General features: G+C 42.5%; 1 protein-coding gene across 1 annotated transcript in view; it reads right to left on the minus strand.

Moving 5' to 3' along the window:
• COL4A6 (collagen type IV alpha 6 chain) overlaps positions 1–19,704 on the minus strand; it is a 130,073-nt gene that overhangs the window by 3,587 nt on the left and 106,782 nt on the right. Inside the window, exons 21-41 of the mRNA XM_068412148.1 lie at positions 19,529–19,689; positions 18,358–18,537; positions 17,593–17,776; positions 13,162–13,233; positions 12,632–12,739; positions 11,278–11,499; positions 10,874–11,035; positions 9,880–9,888; positions 8,698–8,868; positions 7,863–8,006; positions 7,461–7,586; positions 6,964–7,145; positions 6,625–6,688; positions 6,018–6,092; positions 5,505–5,612; positions 4,644–4,751; positions 4,145–4,216; positions 2,736–2,861; positions 2,279–2,395; positions 1,263–1,424; positions 206–304 (exon numbers count right to left, since the gene is read on the minus strand). Of these exons, the coding sequence (XP_068268249.1) occupies positions 206–304; positions 1,263–1,424; positions 2,279–2,395; positions 2,736–2,861; positions 4,145–4,216; positions 4,644–4,751; positions 5,505–5,612; positions 6,018–6,092; positions 6,625–6,688; positions 6,964–7,145; positions 7,461–7,586; positions 7,863–8,006; positions 8,698–8,868; positions 9,880–9,888; positions 10,874–11,035; positions 11,278–11,499; positions 12,632–12,739; positions 13,162–13,233; positions 17,593–17,776; positions 18,358–18,537; positions 19,529–19,689 (2,652 nt within the window). The remainder of the gene's footprint in view (positions 1–205; positions 305–1,262; positions 1,425–2,278; positions 2,396–2,735; positions 2,862–4,144; positions 4,217–4,643; positions 4,752–5,504; positions 5,613–6,017; positions 6,093–6,624; positions 6,689–6,963; positions 7,146–7,460; positions 7,587–7,862; positions 8,007–8,697; positions 8,869–9,879; positions 9,889–10,873; positions 11,036–11,277; positions 11,500–12,631; positions 12,740–13,161; positions 13,234–17,592; positions 17,777–18,357; positions 18,538–19,528; positions 19,690–19,704) is intronic.

Here is a 19,704-nt window from a genome sequence, read left to right on the forward strand (position 1 = left end):
ACACAAAGGAGAAGTATGCTAAATTCAGACTGCCTTAGTACATCTGCACTGGGTCTCTTTTAAAAGTGGCATGTCAAGCTCTTTCTAATTTATTTCAATTTCTAAGAAACTAAGAGTCCCCTAAATAAGCTCATTAAGGGAGCTCTGAAATTCTCCCCAAACCATGTGCAATAAAGTACAGCTTTTCAAATACTCCAGCACTCACCTCGACGGCCCATTTCACCCTTCAGCCCTGGGTAACCAGGATCCCCTGGAGGCCCGTCTTTCCCTGGCATCCCCATAAGGCCAGGCTCCCCTTTTATACCTGCAAAGATACAGAGCTGAAGACCCCCAGGGCTAAGCATTGGGTCCTGATTCTGATCCACAGCTGGGGCACTGAGAAACACACTGATGGCAGCAATGGTAACAGCAGTTCAGCTCTGAGATGGGACCACAACCCTTAAGGAACTCTGTGGCCATTTTGGTGTCCAGAATGGCTGCAGAGCCTCAAGACAAGAATTTCCACTGCTAGATAATTACACTTCATTGAAAGTGTTCTTCCCCTTCCTTGGGTAACCCAGGGAAAGTGTTTGGGGAGTACACATCTTTTCTATTTGGAATCCATCTCTATGCACAGCACAGAGGGATGGGGATCTGCCAGCCTACAAAGACAGCATACAGTTCTTCACCTGGCAATGGTTCTCCATCCTTTCCGGGCTTTTGAGCTGTGCAGTTTCTTTGAAACCTTGCTACTAGAGTTCTTGTTTGCAGCTGCCCTCTAGTCTCCTTTGGCAGAGACCAAAGAGAGAGCAACCTGCTCCCTGCCCTTGCCCAGAACAAGATCTCTTAACTCCTACAATCCTCTTAGCCTCTTGTGGAGACCTAAATCCACCACACTACGCCTCTGAGCACATGATAGGTGGGATGAAACAGCATCTCCAGTCTTTGCCTAGACAGCATATGCAAGCGGGTAACTGTAGTTGACAAGCACAGCACCACTGCATGTGGACATCATGTACTCGGAAAAAAAACAAAGAGAAGAAAAAAAAATCATTAGGGACACACTGAAGAGGACCTGGAGCTGGCCTCCTTTTGTTGCTTTTGGAGTCAGTAGGTAAAACCTGGATGGGCCAAAAGGGAAGACTTAAGACAACAAACTCAGCTGTGCTTACACCTGAATGAGGATTCATTTCAAAGCAGTCACACTTACCACACGACAGCCATACATACTGTCAAGGTGACAGCTGCCAAACCACACCCAGATCCTTTCAAGGCAAGATTACCTTTGAATCCAGATGCTCCAGGGAGTCCAATTGGACCAGTGGGTCCCACGTCACCCTTAATGCCTCGCAAGCCAAGAACACCAGGGAAACCTGGATTGCCTGTGTCACCTTGGTCAGAAGCTGGGCCAGGGGGCCCTCGTGGTCCTGGAGGACCTCGAAGACCTAGAGACAACATGGGTAATTAGCACAATCTGCTCCTCGGGCAAAGTAAAAGCTGGGGCTATCCTCAGCCCATCTTTCTAGAGGACAGTCATTGTTTGCGTGTCTATATTTCCAGGGGTGTCCTCCTCCCAAAGGAAAACAACCAGACCCCACCCGCTTATATCCACTTAGGTGTCATAAACTTTTAAATCCTTTTAACCACAGTAATTTAGCTTCAAATTCTAGGCCTGAGCATAGCCCTTGCTCCACCTGGTAGCTAGCCTGGTGACTCAAACATTCTCTAGGAGAATGAGAGCAGTGGCTTCAAATCCTTGGCCAGGGAAAGGCCTAGAGTCAGCCTCTCTGTCAAGGCTGTGAGGTATTGAATGGGTACCGATGCCGTTATGACAAATCTTTCAAACTATACTTGTTGTCAACCCTACAGCAAGTGCTTCTTATGTACCTCTAAGTAGCAATGAAGCTTTGCTGCCTCCCAGCTCACACAGGATACTTCTAAACTTTACACAGAGCCTATGATTAAAGCTGTGGAAACCACAGTCCAAAGTGGAGCTCGTGTCCAAATTTAGACATACTACACTGGACTTAAGCACCTGCCTTAGTGCCCAAGTCTGTCTTCAGTACCACAATAGGTGAAATGGACTAGAGAGCTTTAACAACAGGTTAATCAAATCAGGATTCAATAGCACGAATTAAAACCAGATCTTCTCATTCTCGATCCCTAATCTAAACCCCAGGTTATTAAAGTGACAGTACTCATGCAAGTCAGTTCCCCTCAGAGCTCTTCAAAGGAAGTACATAAAGAAACACAAACCCCCTTCGCTAGTCCGCTCTCCTTAAGAGGCCTCTCTTCATACCTGAACTCCCATCAGTTCCTGGATGGCCAGCATCCCCAGGTCTCCCACGTATATCAGAAGGAAGAGAAGCTCCAGGTGTTCCTGGCAAGCCAGGCAGTCCCACAGGACCAGGGGGGCCTAGAATAAGAAATACAAAGTGAGAGAGTGTACCCAAAGCTCTTCAGTGATCTTCACAGACGTGGACTGTAGTGGCTGAGTAGTGTTTATATCGAGGAGAACGAAGAGACATCTCACTACATGAGAGGACAGATTACTATATTCTGCTGTTCAGGAGAGGTATAGACACTGTGAGAACTATGTATATATATTCTCAAATATATAGCCACATCACAGATTTAATGTTTACCTGACAAATGACTAACCACCTCTGTGGCTTTAGGAGTTCTCTGCTGACCATGCAACCCATTAACCTGAGCTGCTATACATCCTGCTGGGCTTCCAGAACATCAGTATTTACCCATGTCTCCTGATGAGCCTTTTGGTCCAGGGAATCCTAGAGCTCCTTTACCCAAGCCTGGAGAACCTTCTTCACCCTTCGGACCTGGGAGACCTGCAGGGCCTTTCAGTCCAGCTTCACTCAGACCTAATTAAACATGTTTAACAAAGATAAAAGAGCCTACACAAATTGCCTAATAGCTGTTAAATTATTACACAAACTGAGTAATAACAAAAAATTAGCCATTTACTACTCTGCTGTTTTCAGTAGAGCAACAGAAAGAGATTTGGTGCCTCATGTGCTACTCGGGTTGTGCAGAGTGAATTTAAACAATCTGCAAGATGCTGAGAGAGAAGCCTGTGACTGTTCTGGTCGTCCCACAAGCTCTTGCACGAGGATGTGAACACAGCACTTCTGTGACAGGAGTTGCCTGCCAGCTTATATGCTGTGTCTCTCAAGAGGGGCAACATAGACTCAAGCTTCTGGTCTTTAAATAATCTAGTGGGCTTCATGCTCCAATACGGGGAGATCACTTTCCACAGACTACTACAGAAGACACACTGAGGCCCAAGTGGTGCAGGGCAGAGGCTCCCAGGAAGAGCTGCAGGGAGATGTTCAGCCTGTCAGTCTGGTAAGAGTAAATACAAGCAGCTCTCTCAGATAGGAAAATTGTGGAGGATCTACATACTGTAAAGCATTACCTTCCGATAAAGAATGTTTTAAACAGAGAAAACACAGGTATTGTTTGAGATGTACACATCAAGACTGTTTGTCCACTTTCACGCATAAAATGTCTGCCACAAATGTTAAGTACCGCTTTGGAAGAGGACTGTAAATAAACCAGTCTTTTTGGAAAGGTCTTTCTCCACCTCTTTACGTTTAGTAAAACACCATTTGCAAAACAGAACCCTATTCTGTTTCATAAGGTTAAAAATATGAAAATATCCAGCAGAAACTTCCCAAAAGCAGAATCCAGAATATAATCAAAGAAATTAGCTTCTGATTTTACTGATGCCTTTCTTGAGCTCCATATAATGGAGGGCTATGGAAAGCAGTACAGAAACATGCCATCGCTAAGCCCAACTCAAAGCAAGCACTGGATGCTGCCCTGCCAAAATCAAACATCCATTAGAAATGGAAGAGTTTTATTATTTCGTTCCATCAGCTTTCCAGCAGTGACATAGTCCTTCAGAAATTCAAGGACAACCATCATCAGAAAAGCCTCTTCACTCCACAGGCTGCATCCTGTTCTTACTGGCATTAAAGAAGAATTTGTTCATGCACATTCAGTATCCTGAGGTTTTTCTTCAGGTTAAAATTAAACCCAGAACTGGGTGAAATAGGGGAATTTTGTGGGGAACACTGCTCTCATGATGGACCAGTGTATGTGTTTCCCCAGCTATGACACTTCCACTACACTTTTGCTTTACCTGGTGTTCCAGGAGACCCTTTTGTGCCTGGCAAGCCATTCAGACCATTTAATCCCGGAAATCCAGGAAACCCTGAAGAGACATTGGGAACACATAAGTGAGCAAATAAGCAAATAATCTAGTTAGCTGGAAATACATAAGATATTTCATGGAGACTACAACATGTGTGAGAAACCTGACACACAGGGGAACACAGAATGTAAAGTCTTCCTCCACACAAGCCCCCTTCATGGAAACTTTTCCCACTGCTCTCACTGCACCCTGTCCTCAGTGAACACACATCAGTGATCCAAATCAAATGAGAGCCTCTCCCTTTCCAACCACTCCTCTGCTCATTTCTAGCAGCTGGTGCCTGCACTAACATTGCCAAGAAACGAGCTAATTTCCCACGCACAGCTGGCCCACACATAGGAGTGCTGCCTGCCTGCTGTGATATACTTGGCCAAAACACTGGTTTTCTGACCCAATTTCTCCCCACATGTGCAGGCTCCAGATATACCTTTAGGTCCTGCTGTTCCACGAGCTCCAGGGAATCCGACAGATCCTGGCTGCCCTGGAGGTCCTGGTGGCCCAGGGATTCCTCTCAGCCCGGCATTTCCAGGGATTCCTAAAAACAAGCAGAAAAATGTTCCTTACTACACATCCAGGATGGAACAGCTCCCAGCTCCATCTTACAGCTTCTGTTCCTGCACTTAACTCATAAGATGGGTGAATAAACTACTATTTGGATAAAGCAAAACCAGATTAAAATTTCTCCTCGCTACCACTACTAGCATAGCACTTATCAAGCTATTTGATAGCTTTTTTTTAATCATAGTAATGTCATTCCTCATCATCCACCAAGTGACTCATTGGAACAGTTCACATACTGAATAACTAATTAAATTGTTTTTCAAATAAAATATTCCAAAACCCACTTTAATCTTGATAACAATTTGAGAATCTACCTGCTAGTTACACCAGTACCCAAAGATACTTGTAGCCATCCTTCTGGGTAGGTTTGGCTCTAGAGAGGGAACAGACAGAAGTGTTGCAATGGAAGATTTTAGAGCAGCCTTGCCCATAAGCAGCTGCAAAGAAGCTGCTACTGCTTGTATCTAACTGAGGTCTCCCCTATTTGTTAAAGGAATTCCTTTAGGTTTCCATTGTGCAGGATTCACCACATGGTTGACCCACAGGATTGGTCATGACAGGACAAGGTAACACCTTACACTAGTGTCAAAGAGAATTCCCATCTTCTGGTCAACTTTCTTGTTTAAGCCTCAGCTGAGACAGGCCAACAAGGGCTAAGGAAATAACGAGGTGAAATTGTTCCACAGTCACACTGTGAACTGCAGAACTTAGATGCCTAGTCCAGTACCTGCTGGTCCTTCTTGGCCAAGATCTCCTGGGCCACCTTTGAGTCCATTCACCCCAGTGTTTCCTGGGTAGCCCGGTTCACCCTTGAGTCCTTCTCTCCCTCTCTCTCCTGAAAGGATAAGAACAGACAGCATGCTAGAGCAGAAGTCAAACTGGAGGAAGGTGTGAAGAGAATGAGAAACACGTTATGTTGAGGCTGCAGCACTTGTGCCTGCTTAGCCGTGGTCTGGGCCCTGGACTGGACTCCCTGGTTGCCAAATACCAGTGCAAGTTCACAAGTTCCTCTTCAAGAAGTGAAGTGGGACCCAGCATTAGAATTGGGCTGTTCTCAGACGTGTTCATTATCATCCAGATTTGTGCCCCACCTGGATTCCAGACTCCTCAAATCTCACTTCTAGGAGAGAACTAAAGTATTCAAATATATAGATTACAAAAATGCCCAAAGCGGGCAATGCTATGTGTTTAATCTCTAGAATTTTGCATTCTTGAAGTGAGCAATCAAGGGCTACTTTACCTGGGAACCCTGGGTCTCCTCGCTCTCCTTTTGCTCCAGCAATGCCAGGAATGCCAACAGACTCTCCCTGGTCACCTGGAAAAGAAAGACGAGGTGGGGATGCCATTCCCTAATAGTCTGTGGGGAGCAGATTTCAGGGCTGCTCAATAGCCTTTTTTATGAAAATAAACCTTGACTATACTTCAAATCCATGGAGCAAACAAAGACAATAATGAGCGATGTACCTGAGTTTGAAAATGCTTATAAACAGCAACAGATGCCAATTCACTCATGTAAATACACGATAAGATGAACATTTATGGGTAATTCCACAACATCCTGCCCTTTATGCTTTTGACACAAGGAGATGAGAGAGAAGGGTGCTTCTCGTACGGTCCAACATGCTTCACACAGTGCTGTGGCCAAACTTTCAAAGGGCCATAAAGTATTTAGGTATTTGGCTTGAGACTGGTCTCATCTGAATGAAGTCCCTTACAAAGGGACATGTACTTCGGAGCCAGTCACTGTAGAGCAACGGACACTTCTAGAACACTACTCATTCTTTTTAGTCATGAATATTAGGACTGTGTGTACTGAAAGACCATGTACACTACGAAAGATTTCTTACCCTTTGGTCCAGGGAGGCCAATAGGTCCTGGGAACCCAAGTGTTCCTGTGATACCATCTGAACCCTGAAAAAAAAAAAAAAACCCCAGCAAAATTACCCTTTGCTTTTCATTCTTGCTGTTCCAAGTTTGGGTCATGTGGGATAACAGACCGCAAAGATGTAGGAAGAAATACTATCCAAAGTGTCATCCAACAGTATGAGCCAAATAAAAACAATCTGGAAGTTTTGTAAGGAAAAATCCTGCCAGCTTCTGCTGCTTTGCTACAGAAGCACCAATTAGAACACAGGATCTTCCTAAGAGCTCTTAGAGAAGATGAAGATACTTAAGAAGGTATTTACCCTCTCTCCTGGCATTCCTGGAAATCCTATGATACCATGTGTACCCTTCTGTCCTGGCAGCCCAGGCTGTCCAGGTGGACCAGGGAAGCCTGGGTCACCATGAAGACCTCTCTCTTTGCTTGCTGACCCAATTGGACCAGGGACACCAGGCTGTCCACGGCTTCCTGGGATTCCTTTATCACCTGGGTTATACAACAGAGTGCAATTTCATTTCATAATACAGACATTCAGCTCATTTGGGCCAATTGCCCTGTTACCCAAAGCTCCCCTTAAAGAGGAGAAAAGGATGGCATTAGCTCTGCAGAACAGAGCTTCAAAGGAAAATTGTTTTCTCAAAATTCAGAATTGCCGTATGCAAATCTTGCTAGAATGTGAATGGCGTAACAGAAAATAGTAATACTGCAGGCACTGTCAAAAGGACAGACCATACCCCACTGAGAATAAGCACAGTTACTGAACAACTGATACTGGCAACTAACTACAACGTTGTGAAATACCTCTAGGTCCAGGGAATCCTCCAAGTCCAGCTAATCCAGGATCTCCTTTGTCTCCTTTGAACTGCAGTGCCTGTTCTGGAGGCCCAAGAACAGGAAGACCAGGTGGACCTACATCACCTCGGTCACCTGAAAAAATAAGAAGTCAGGAAATCTCCTTGCAAAATAATCTAACAGAGAAAGGGTATAACATTAGAAGCTGGCAGACAAAACCAGAACTTCCGTGTGTCCTCATGCAAATTGATCAGTAAGTGCTCAGCATCTTTGGCAACCAGGCCAAAGTATTTCACAAGGAAGAAAAGAACACACTATTTGGAAGAAAACATTAAATATGCAGACATCTCAGAAGGGCCTCCTAAGTCCCTCTGCTGCACAGTCAGCAAAAGCCTTTCAGCTGTTTCTCACCTTTTTGACCTTGGAGTCCCACAGCTCCAGGGCTCCCTTTTCCTCCAGCTGTGCCAGGAGTTCCTTTAAGTCCATTCACCCCAGGGGCACCAGGCAGGCCTGGCATGCCAGGGAAACCAAGTAGGCCAGAAGACCCTTTCTCGCCTGTATAGAAAAGTTGAGAAATAGAATGGGAAAATTAGTCTCTTCTGGTACACTGCATACCCACCTAGCTGGCAGGTAGAGGCAGCATGGGTCTGGCCAATCACCCAAATCTGGGTAGCAAAACTTCATGGCGCAAGTACAGCGCGGCCTCTTCTCTCATGGGTCTCCACTCATTATACTTTCAACCAGCACTTTTCAGTTCACCTTTGAGAGTCTGGTCCTGCTTCCACTGGAGAGCAAAACCCAATCAATTTCCAAGAAAGCAACATGCAGTTACACAGCTCTATCGCTCTCCACCTAAAATAACACAGAATTCTCCAAGTAACCAGCTATTGTATTGGTGCTTTACAGATTGTAAATTTTTACTTCCCATTTGGTTTGTGCTTCATTCTCTCCCTTCTATAAATTCCATTCACTCTTCCTCATTTCTTCAATTTTCTTGTCTTTCTATCTCGATTTACACGATCCTTTGCCCATAAGGGCCAAGTCCTTTAAGATGCATCTCCTTATGACCATGATTTGATAACTAAATCCATCATTTGTAATTCACAACTCAGCAGCAAAACAAATGCATTCCAACACTAGTTGGGAATTCATTCTCTTCTGACAAGTTGGGCCTAAAATCAGTATTAACAAGGTTATTTTTTGTGGGCACAGTAATCTCAGACTATTCCCCTAGTAGAACACATACCTTTTGGTCCAGAGAAACCTGGACGTCCATCTTGACCAAAAGGCCCAGGTGGCCCTACGAATCCTCTTTCCCCAGGAGATCCTGGAGCACCATCAAGACCTGGGAAGCCTTTCATACCAGCAGGGCCTTGTGGACCTACATCCCCAGTCAAGCCTTTGGCTCCAGGAAGTCCTGAGTCAATACAAGAAAGAACTCAATAGATTATGTCACATAAACACTAGGACAATTTGTGGACAGCTTCCCAAACTCTTTAAACGCGGCATTGTTTTTAATATGACAAATGGACCTTATGGCACATGCAGCCTACTAGAAGGCATGAAGCTTAGAATTGCAAAAGCATTAGTCATCTAATAATAAAATACCTATGAAGAGGGTTACTGCCTACATCACTACACAACTGGCGAGAGTGAAACCCCTTATGATGTATCCATTTTTATCTCCTTCACCAGACACTAAACTGTAGCGCACCAGTCTTACCTTTATCATCAAGGCAGCCAAACCAGAATGCGGAGCATCATTAATGCCAGCTTCTGCTACCTCCCCCATCCTCTGGGTGAACCAGAGATCAATGGGAGAGGCTCGTTTTTACAAGTTTCTTTTCCACCTTGGTAGTTAAGAGTGTTACTTCTCAAGAGCAAATTGCTCACTAAGGGAACAAGCTTCTGATTGTGCTGTCACAAAACCAACATCATATGCACTGTTTTGCCTCTAATTGTTTCAGAATGTTTCTAGCTGAAGCTTTGTAATGGTTTACAGTTTTAAATAAAGGCTCAAACCATTGAAAACAGAATGCTCAGATCCAGAGAGAGGAAGAGAAGCAAAAATCAAGTGGCTTCTGAAAAATGGCATTTGCAGCAGTAGTACCAATATACAAGCTTTGTTATACTCAGGGCTTAAATGTTTTAAACTACAACCCAGTTCTTTTTAAAGCAGAAGATGAAATGGATGCTTTATGCAAGAAGACAAAGAAAAAAACCACACACTTAAAATCTGTTCATATTAAGGATTTCCTTATGGGCTTCAGGCTTTGTTACTGTCCGAGCATTCTCACTACAATGGTTCTTTGCCTTCTGGTTTGATTAGCAATAATAAGGGGTATCACCTATAGTCAATGCAATTCTTGTAGCATTAAAAGCTAGGTTGTTAGTCCATGAGCTTTTACGCTACACTGCATTTTCTCACCTTGACAGCCTATGTGAAGAACCCATAACCAAACAGTGTGACATCAGAAATGGAGAGTTGATGATAAATGGAATAGAAACATGGTGAAGGAAAAAACAGACAAAATATGTAAACAGAAAGAACAAGGGTATGAAAGAAATTAATGATTCAGAGAGACTACAGCTGCAAAAAACTTAATAAATTGGAGCTTATCATCCTAGCAATGGGAGGTTTTAAAAACAGTTGAAGGAAAGACGTATATGGCATACAGTCCAAAAATGTAAAACGGAGAGGCAAAAGCAATGTTACTGTCAAAATAAAAAAAACTTTCAAACTCTCTGATTTTCATCTCAAATGACGTTAGTGCTTTCATTCATTTGTTGTCACTATGCTCCAGCACTGTCATTCAGCATGTCAGAACAGATGAGTTATGCCACAGATCATTATCTACTAATTCCCAGGTCCCTCTCTGCTTGGTTCTCAAGTCTTGCATATACTGTTATTATGAAACACTTCAGTCAGTGCAGCTTGAGAGATACTGCTGTACTCAAGTGGTGGGGTTTTTTCCCCTTAAATTGAAGGGAAATAAATTTCTCTTCTGCCCCAGTGAAGAGAAAGAGAAGACTTAAGTGCTTGTTCTGAGAAAGCCAACAATTTTTCAATCTGTGTCACATGTCAATCAACCTCATACATTAGAAATCAATTGTCATGAAAAAGGGAAATAAAGATTAGTCAACGATAAAACCTGCTTGTAAGAGCAGAGATATTAAAAATATCAAGACATTTAAGACGCTTGCTTTCTCCTATCTTTCTGCTGCACTTCTTACAGCCTTGGGGCACCATTTCTAGGCAGGAGTCATCCAGCAGTCAGAGGTAAAAGGCTCCAATTCTGCACTCTGTTACTCCTAACCAGAGGTAGGAGCTCACTCCTAGCAAATGCCAAATCTCTCCCACACTTCCTCAACATTGCAGTGTTCAGCTTAGCTACTTGTCTTCATTTGAAGACATTACATACCTGGTGCTCCTGTAAGGCCAACTGGCCCCAAGGGTCCTGGTTTTCCCGTAATGCCAAAAGGGCCTCCAGGACCAGGAGGTCCCCGCAATCCAGGGACACCCGAATAGCCTGGATTACCCTGTTCGCCTTTAATACCTAGGAGGCCTGGTCTTCCGTCTAACCCTGGGAACAGAGAGGTGGGAGGTTACAGAACAAATAAAACAGAATTCACAATTTTAATTAAAAAGTGATTTTTAATAAAAGACTTTGAGTTGCATTAGATTCTAAGAGAAAACCAGCAAATGGCCACCTGTGAGCAGGTCAGAGAACTGCTAACACAGTACCTTAAAAAGATTGGAAAGAGGAAAGATTTTTGGAAGAGAAACAGTTTGATATTCCTAGATACAAGCAGTATCAGTACTTACCTTTTGGTCCTGGAAATCCAAGATCACCCTTAAGCCCTTTATCACCTGGGAGTCCAGGTCGGCCACGTTCTCCCAGGGCTCCACTCTCAGCACCAAATACATCTCCAGGAGCCCCTTTTGTTCCAGCTAAGCCTGAAGCACCCATTTTCCCAGGTAAACCATCTGTTCCATCCAGTCCTGGAAGTCCTTGTGACCCTTGCTCTCCTCGAGGCCCAGGGAAGCCTTAAAGAGAAAAACAGTAAATGAAGTACAGAATGTCTGCTTCCAATAGCATCTCTAACAAAAAAAAAAAAATTTTTAAAAATTCCATGCAAGAAGAAGTTGCTTGGAAAGTTGCAGAATGTTTCGGTACTGAATTAGAAACAATAATTGGTGACATAAAGTGATGAAACTGTTTAAAACAGTTAAAATATCCTTTTTTTTTTTTAAAGAAAAGAATACTTTAGGACTATCTGGGAGCTGCAGCTAGTTGCAGCTTTACAAGCTTGGTTTCACTAGATGGCAGATTAGGCAAAATGGACAAAAAAAAGGAGGAAGATGGCCATTTCAGGCTACAGACAGGCAGTATCTTACTATCACTATCAACCACAAAAGCTGCAAAGATGTTACATTCATCACACTTTTCCTTCTCTGTCCTCTATGTCAGACAACTTCTGGCACTGTGGGACAGAATACACAGGCAGTCTTGGTCCAAGGAGGACTGGAATGTACTCTCCTTGTACCAAGCAGACACTAAACTGCACTGCTGTGTGGATGTGTCATACTGCTCAGAGGTTATGTCATGAAATCAGTGACCCATAAAGATGACATCACCCTTTAATGTAGTGAAAGGATAAGACATTTCTTCAGCCATATCTAGAGAAACCTGATGGACACACAGCAACCTAGCTTTAGGAATCTCCCTCACCACCTCTGCTTCTTGCTCTTTATTTACACAACCATCAGAAAATCCCACAGCTAAAGTGAGTCCAAACACTGTGTACAGCGTGCCTTTACCAGAGTACCACATGGCTTAAAACAAGTTTTACACTAAACTTGTAGTTAACATGAACTGTAACAAAGCACATGACGATGGTCTCTGGAGAAACAAATTGTGTTGCTTGTCCTCTTTTCTTCCAGCAGTGATACAATATTATAGGCAGGTAACAAGTATCTTGAACATTTATTTTGTTTTCTTCCATGCTGCAACCATTTGCTTGCAGATTGCATTTGGAAGGAGCACAATGGAGCTCTCAATGGAGTGTTATGAATGTACCAGGCAGAAAAGTGGCCTAGAAGGTCGGACAACTCTTTTGATAAAATATTGTACACATTAATCAGACAATAAAAAGAACTCCAGTAACTTTCCTCTTACCAGGTTCCCCTTGCAGGCCCATTATTCCTGGAGATCCTGGTTGTCCTTTTGACCCATGTAATCCAGGTTGGCCTGGAATGCCAGGAAAGCCTTTGCTGCCTTTGGGACCTAAGGGTAAAAATATATTAATAAATAATATTAATGAATGAATAGTGGAAGACAAAAATACAGCATGAGAAAACAGGATCAGATCTTTTCTACAAAGTTAGTGCTGAAAACACTCACTGGATACACAATTTAAGCTAAATAAAGTCTCAAAGCTATGGCTGTTTCATCAGCTACATAAACACAGAAGGAGAAGAACTGTGTTCAGAGTCTGCTTGAAAGGGAAAAAATGGTGAAGTCACTATGATCCTCCTTGGGATTTTAAGCCTAGTCTCTTTGAAAAAAAAAAAAAAAAGGACATTGTTCTGCCAGTTAACTCTCTGGAATAACTATCAGAGGAGATTAATTAGCAGGTATTATCTTCCTTGAGGAATAAGTGCTTCTTGGTAGTCAGCCAGTGCATTACAATCAGCTCATTTCCATACCTGGCAATCCTGGAACGCCGGGAGTCCCTGGGGCCCCATATGCTCCAGGAACTACGCAGGGCAAGGTGATACCTAAAACAAAGAAACACTGAGGTTGCACACAGTCCGCTTCAGAGGGCCGGTCAGAAGAGGAACATTTAGTATCCAGATGTTTTTTACAGGACATATCATAAGCGGCTGTGAGTGAACTTACACACATCAAACACCGCTGACGTCTCAAATCGGTGATGTTAAAGAAATGAAAAGGCATTTGGAGCCTAGCAATTGTCTAATCTCATCCCTACTACTGACTTACTGTATGGCCATTGAAAGGTAGCAGCTACTGCTGTGGACTACTTGTAGCATGATATCCATGGCTTCCACTCAGCAACCGGTCCTCCCTATGGCAGGGGCTACACAACAGGCATTGAAAGGGCAGTCTGTGGCTCAGGGAGCTTAGGGTCCAGGCTGAGAGCTTTCAAAGTCAGAGCAAGCTGACAGGTGTTCCTAACTTTTAAACATTGAGGATGTTTCTACGTTGTATATAAACAGTACGCTACAGCGTGAAATTCTAAAATACATGTGCACATGCAAGGTAAAATACCCAGGGAATATTGACAGGTGTTTAAAAAAACCCCGTCAGCCAAGAGTTTAGGGCAGAGAGGTGCATGCATGGAGGGTGGAATAGCAAGGATTTCTTATTTCAGCCTTACTCTCCAACTGCTTCTTCTACAGTCTGTCAGATTAAGAAATAACCACATGGCTTAAAAGTTTATTAGCAGCAAACAAGACTCAGCAATTGCGAAGCTCTTTGACTGACTTCCACCTCTCAAAAAAAGGCTCTGTTTGTACTAGCAATCCCTCTTCAGCGGAATGAAATTTATGTGGCATTATCAGAGTTGCTGGCACATCAGATTTACCTAAAAGATCTCAAATACTTCCAACATTCCTCCTTGCAGGTCACTGACAATTTGAAGTCACATTCACACAGTCACAGAAATGATCATCACAAAAACTAATTCAAGACTTTCCAACTCCAGAAATGCTGCCAGTTATTTTAAGAGGAGTCTGTGCTAGAACTACAGAATTAGCTCCTGTGCTGTAACAGCTGGCTCAGACTTAAACTATCATGATATACTTCCTAAAAATTAAAATCTAAAGGACTTTAAAAGCTATTTAGTCAGAGAGATTCACACAAAAGATGACTACTAAAGCAAATTTGGGGAAGAGAGGTGGCTTTTTTTCATTACTCTGAGCACTTTAATATGCACAGAGAACCAGCTGCCTAATGGCATTGTTGCCCAATATTTGCTAATTCAAATCTGGCATCATCTACAAGGCCAATTAAGGCTGAGATAATCAAGTATCACAGATACGTTGTTTCTCATTTCCTTACAGCTCTCTTTGCAGGATCCTTCTATTTAAGCTCCATTCCCAGACTGCCAAGCCAAATTTATTCACCAGCCATTCAAAAGCACTCCAAATTGTGACTGCTTTCAGTCCTGAGGAGCTAATCTGGTCTAAATCAGGCAAGACTGGAAGTATTTCTTCCAGCACAGCAACACGAGTTAAACACTTTTTTTCAGAAAAGATTAACATTTTCAGATTTTATTATTCTGACTGGTGTGACTGATTTCATTATTCAGACCTGTGAGAATAAAGAACAATCCTAATCTCAAATTGTAGCTAGTCCGTGGCTGCCAACAGGTATCAGCTCTAGTATAAGGAACAAGCAAGGCTCATGTGGAAAGTGGGATGTAGCAGGGAATGAGAGGGAACACAACCCCCAGGGTGTCTAATCTACTCACATATCGAGATGCTATGCAAATGCTGAGGGAAACATCAGAACAGTTTCTACTTTGATGTGAGAGGACCAAAGGTCACTTCTCAATTCATTACTTTTATCTTGATGTAAGGCATTCACTGATAGCAAAATTCATTTTAAAATGACTACACTTATGATAACATATCTACAGAGTTGCAATAACACTTCTGTTCTTGCACAAAGCCAAAGAGTGCTCTATTTTCATCTGTGACAGCAATTCATCTTTATAGTCAGCACTAGCTTTAAGAACAGAGGTTCAAAACTGAAATACCCATGACCCAATTTATGTTTCGAATGGATATGGGCACCTAATACCATGATTGCAAGATGTCACACACACATTGCTGCCTGCACTTGGGTCAGTCACTTTGACAGGGCATTCTTCTGATAAAGTAAAAGTTAAATGGTAGGGACACAAAATAAAAATTCCAGTTCTGGTCTTCTGCAATCCTATGTGAGCCTGATGTTGAATGCTTTATCAGATAAAAAGTTGAGGCCCATCTCTGAGACATTTCCTCCTCAGACACAGTACAATAAAGAATGGCATTGTTCAAAAAGCAAGCATTCGGGGCAGCAAGTGGCATGGAAAGGGAAGTTTAATTAATACTGTTGCATTCACATCACGTGGCTTTAAGGACTGTCTTATGTGAGTTTTCCAAAAACAACTCTGTACAATAGCATATTCTGTATTTTACATTATTAGCCAGCAGTAGAATACTTGAACAATGGATAGTTCATGTGAGGACAACTGAAATGCAAATAGTACTGCTTCCTTGTGTGTTTTGGAAAATGGCGTAAGCAAGGCTTAGTGTAAAAATTATATAAGCAAAACTTAGTGTTTCTCAGCTACTTAATACCCTACATTATCACAGTTTACACAATAATATCCCAGTATCAAGGAAATCAATTATGAAACCATCAGGTCAGGCATAAAAGCAAAATATGGTCAAATCCAAGCTTTTTGAGTAATCTCATAATACCAGGTAACAGTCCAGCTTTTTATAAAACACTGAGTTAGACATTTCCAAAGCAAGACTGTTTCACCCTGTTTTACTGCATGCGGCATGAACTCAAGCAAAATTCCTCAGTGGTGTCTTTGACGTGGTAACTTCAGTAGGTCACAGTCCCTTTTTAAATGTCTTTCCTCATTTTCACGATAAGGCCTTTCAGTCTGGGCAGTATAAGAAATGATTATTTCATCCACCCACACACATTTCTTTAATATTAGATAAAACTTACTACATCAAAGGGTCTTTTAATATATGCAAATTATTTCCTAGTATGGAGGAAATTATGCATTCACAAGTTTTCTTACACATCTCTATGGAGGCGCAAACTGAACTGGCTAATGACTTATTCACACTTTCCCACATATTTTGACTATAGATACTCTTCTACAAAGGACCATTCATTGTTAGCAAAGCTTTGATGTAGCATTCATAATAAGCTGGCTTCTGATGTGCTTCACAGAATATCTAGAGTTCACATCACGCACAGAGCATTTTACTTTTACTTATCTTACAATGCAATTTTAATTTAGTGGATTTTGTAAGAGACAATTTACCAAACAAAGATGTAAGCATTCATAGCTACGAATTAGTAAAGCTTTTAGCATTTAGCATGTGACTTGAATTGGAAAAAAAGCTTATGCGGGCTGTTCCAGGGGGACATTAATGCTAGCTGTCTCCTCACCCCATAACAACAACCCAGCATGACACTGACATGAGGTAACATGCCATCCAGCATGTCTGTGCAACCTTCCCGGTGCTATTCTGGCCTAGCTCTCCCCTCTCTCTGGGTTTAAGATACCTCTGCTAACTCCTCATACTGCAGTGGTCTTACCGCCAAGGTTTTTGAACTCAGAATTTTCCATCAATGCTTAGACATATGGCTTCCCAAGTAACTCACTTTGAACTCTGAGAATGAACATAAAACATCATACATGAAACATTATCAAACCTATATTTACTGACTTTATCACTTGTCATTATGGTATGCTTTAGGTACGTATAACGACATACCAGCTGAGCCAAACTGTAGTACCTCAGGAAGCAAACAGCCCAGAGCTGGTTGCACCAGTCGTAACTGAACTCCCTACCCAACTGTCATGACAACATCTTATTCACCAACACCTGTTCATACATACAGTGTACTACAGCTGCTGCTTCTAAAAAAATCTGGAGCTTTTCTTATTTCAATAATAGTACTAGTTCTGAAAACTGAATCAGAAGTCTCAGATACCAGTGAGTTACTATTTTTACCTGGACAATGAAGTAGGCTGTGCTTTTTAAATAACTCATTTTATCAATCTTCCTAACTACGTTTGGTGTAAAATGGTTCTCCATCAATAGTCAGTGAGTAGCTCCATTCAACACTCTTAGTATTTCAGTACTATTGGACTATTTGTTGTTTATTATCTGTGTCCTCCTGAGCATGACAAATTGAGAAAGCTGTGACTGCTGTGTGAGGTCTGGTAAGCCCACAAACCATTTTCAATTAATTTAAAGAGCAATCTTTCATCCAATGCAATCTTCTGGTCTGGCTAAAAGCACAGCAGTAAGTTGAGTGCCATTTGACTTGTACCAGCTCCACCTTTTCAAAATAAGAGCAGACCCAGCAATGCCTACCTGGAGGGCCTGGAAGACCTGCTTGTCCTGGAAACCCATCCATTCCTGGGTCACCTGGCAGCCCACGAACTCCACGAGGACCTGGATATCCAACGCCAGGAGAACCAGTTTCTCCACGACGGCCCTTGGAGCCAGGTAATCCTGGCAGTCCTTTTTCACCTGGGAAACCTAGCCCACCATCACCCTGTGCACAGCAAAGAAAATTACAGCTGAAAATCAAAGAGATGTAGAAAGAATATACACGCTATCACTAACAAATGTGTAAGAGTTTGTTCAGTTCTGTGTAAGGTTCAGATGGGCCTGGGAAGGTACATGGAAACCACTGTATATTATCCATCATTATTTCAAAATGCAGGAAAACTCAGTGACTATTAAAATTATATTTTATGTTGTATTTGCCAAAATGTAAATATTACATATTCTGAAAGATATTTACGTTCTTTTGAATCAAAAAAGATTCTGGTGTGACTTTTCTATTACAAGATTTGACTCATAATTATGCCAAAGTGGTTTTTAACTTTTAGGACACAACATAAACCAGCCTATGCCACTACTGGAAGTTTATCTTTTGACTGGGTAGCCAGAGGCATAACGAGTGCCAATTATTAATCCTGACCAAGACAAAGTTGTGCTCAGGGACTGTGAGCTTTTTATGTATTTGGAGACTTATCACAGGGCTAATCAGGACTAGTAAACCAGGCCTTTCTATGTCTCTGCTGCTTATTCCAGTTCTGAAGCACTGCTGCTAAATTAATCTGAACTTACTGGAGGGCCTGGTGGGCCTGGCAATCCTGGAAGTCCATCCCTGCCAGGGGTTCCTGGGATGCCTGAAGGTCCTCTGGGTGCTGTCGCACCACGGTCCCCACGAGCACCTCTGCCTGTTCCATAGGATGAATCCCCTTTTTCTCCCTTAAGGCCTGGAAGACCTTGTTGACCAGCTGAAGCCTACAGACCAAAAGATAAAAAACCAGGAATATGAACATGCAGGCTTGCCTTCTTAAAAATGTCATATGAGGACAGGACACAGTAACTGGAGCTAGAAAGAATCTCTAAAGGGTTTCCTATTGTATACATTACACTAAAAAAAAAAAAAAAAAGAGGTTTGATTATTTCCAAATGTTTCAATCAAGTCACTATAACTTTCCAGTGGCAAGCCAAACCCTGGTATATAGCACTATAGTGACAGCAATCTTGGGTGGCATCTGGGAACATTACATCACTCATGATACAACAGGGCCCAAGTATTCAATCTTCTTCCCTATTACTTGGTGTGCTGCATTTACTGACACTGATAAAGATACTCTGAAGACAAAAGACTGGTATCTTTGTGGACCACAATTTTCAAAAGCAAATACTGCCAAAGAGCAATGCTCAGCACTTTGGTAAATCCTGTTTGTTATGGTTGCTGTTTCATAAAAAACACAGCTCAACTCTCACTAATGTATTTAGCATACAGCAGTTGAGAAGGAGACTGCATCTATGGCACACAGTTTTTATAGCTATGAGCAATGATGCGGAAAGATCTCATCATTTGACTTTTCAGGTCTTCTCTCCTTGCAGATGTATATCTGCTTCCCCAGCCAGCCCTCACTCAGGAGGAACCCTGGGTCTAATTCATGTATGCCTATGGCCAAGAAGCCCTGGGATGAATAATTGTCACTGTTTTACTCTTGACTGCTAAAGGTGCAGTTCTCAGAACTTAAGAATCATTTCTTCTCCCATTTTGTATAGGTAATTTCTCTACTTTCAGCTTCTTTTCAAAGATCAGTTTCTGGGTTGGAGGTTTTTGTTTTTTTTTTTTTAAATATCCAAACAAGTAGAAGAAATTATGCAAAAATATGTGTTCTGCTTTCACTACAATCAACACCAGCAATTGCACAGGGGCACTTTTTCTCCTTCAGTTCATGACAACCAATATAAGCTCTTCCTGCCTTACCAGAGGGCCTCGCGGTCCTGGTGCGCCCACAGTGCCTGGGTCTCCACCAACGCCCTTAATCCCAGGCACACCAGGGCTTCCCGATGGACCTGGCGGACCTGAGATGCCTTTTAGACCAACTCTTGTAACTCCTCCATCACAAGCACAATCACCTGCCTCTCCTGGAAAACACAGTC

The sequence above is a fragment of the Nyctibius grandis genome, chromosome 13, assembly GCF_013368605.1.
Source record: "Nyctibius grandis isolate bNycGra1 chromosome 13, bNycGra1.pri, whole genome shotgun sequence".
NCBI lineage: Eukaryota > Metazoa > Chordata > Aves > Nyctibiiformes > Nyctibiidae > Nyctibius > Nyctibius grandis.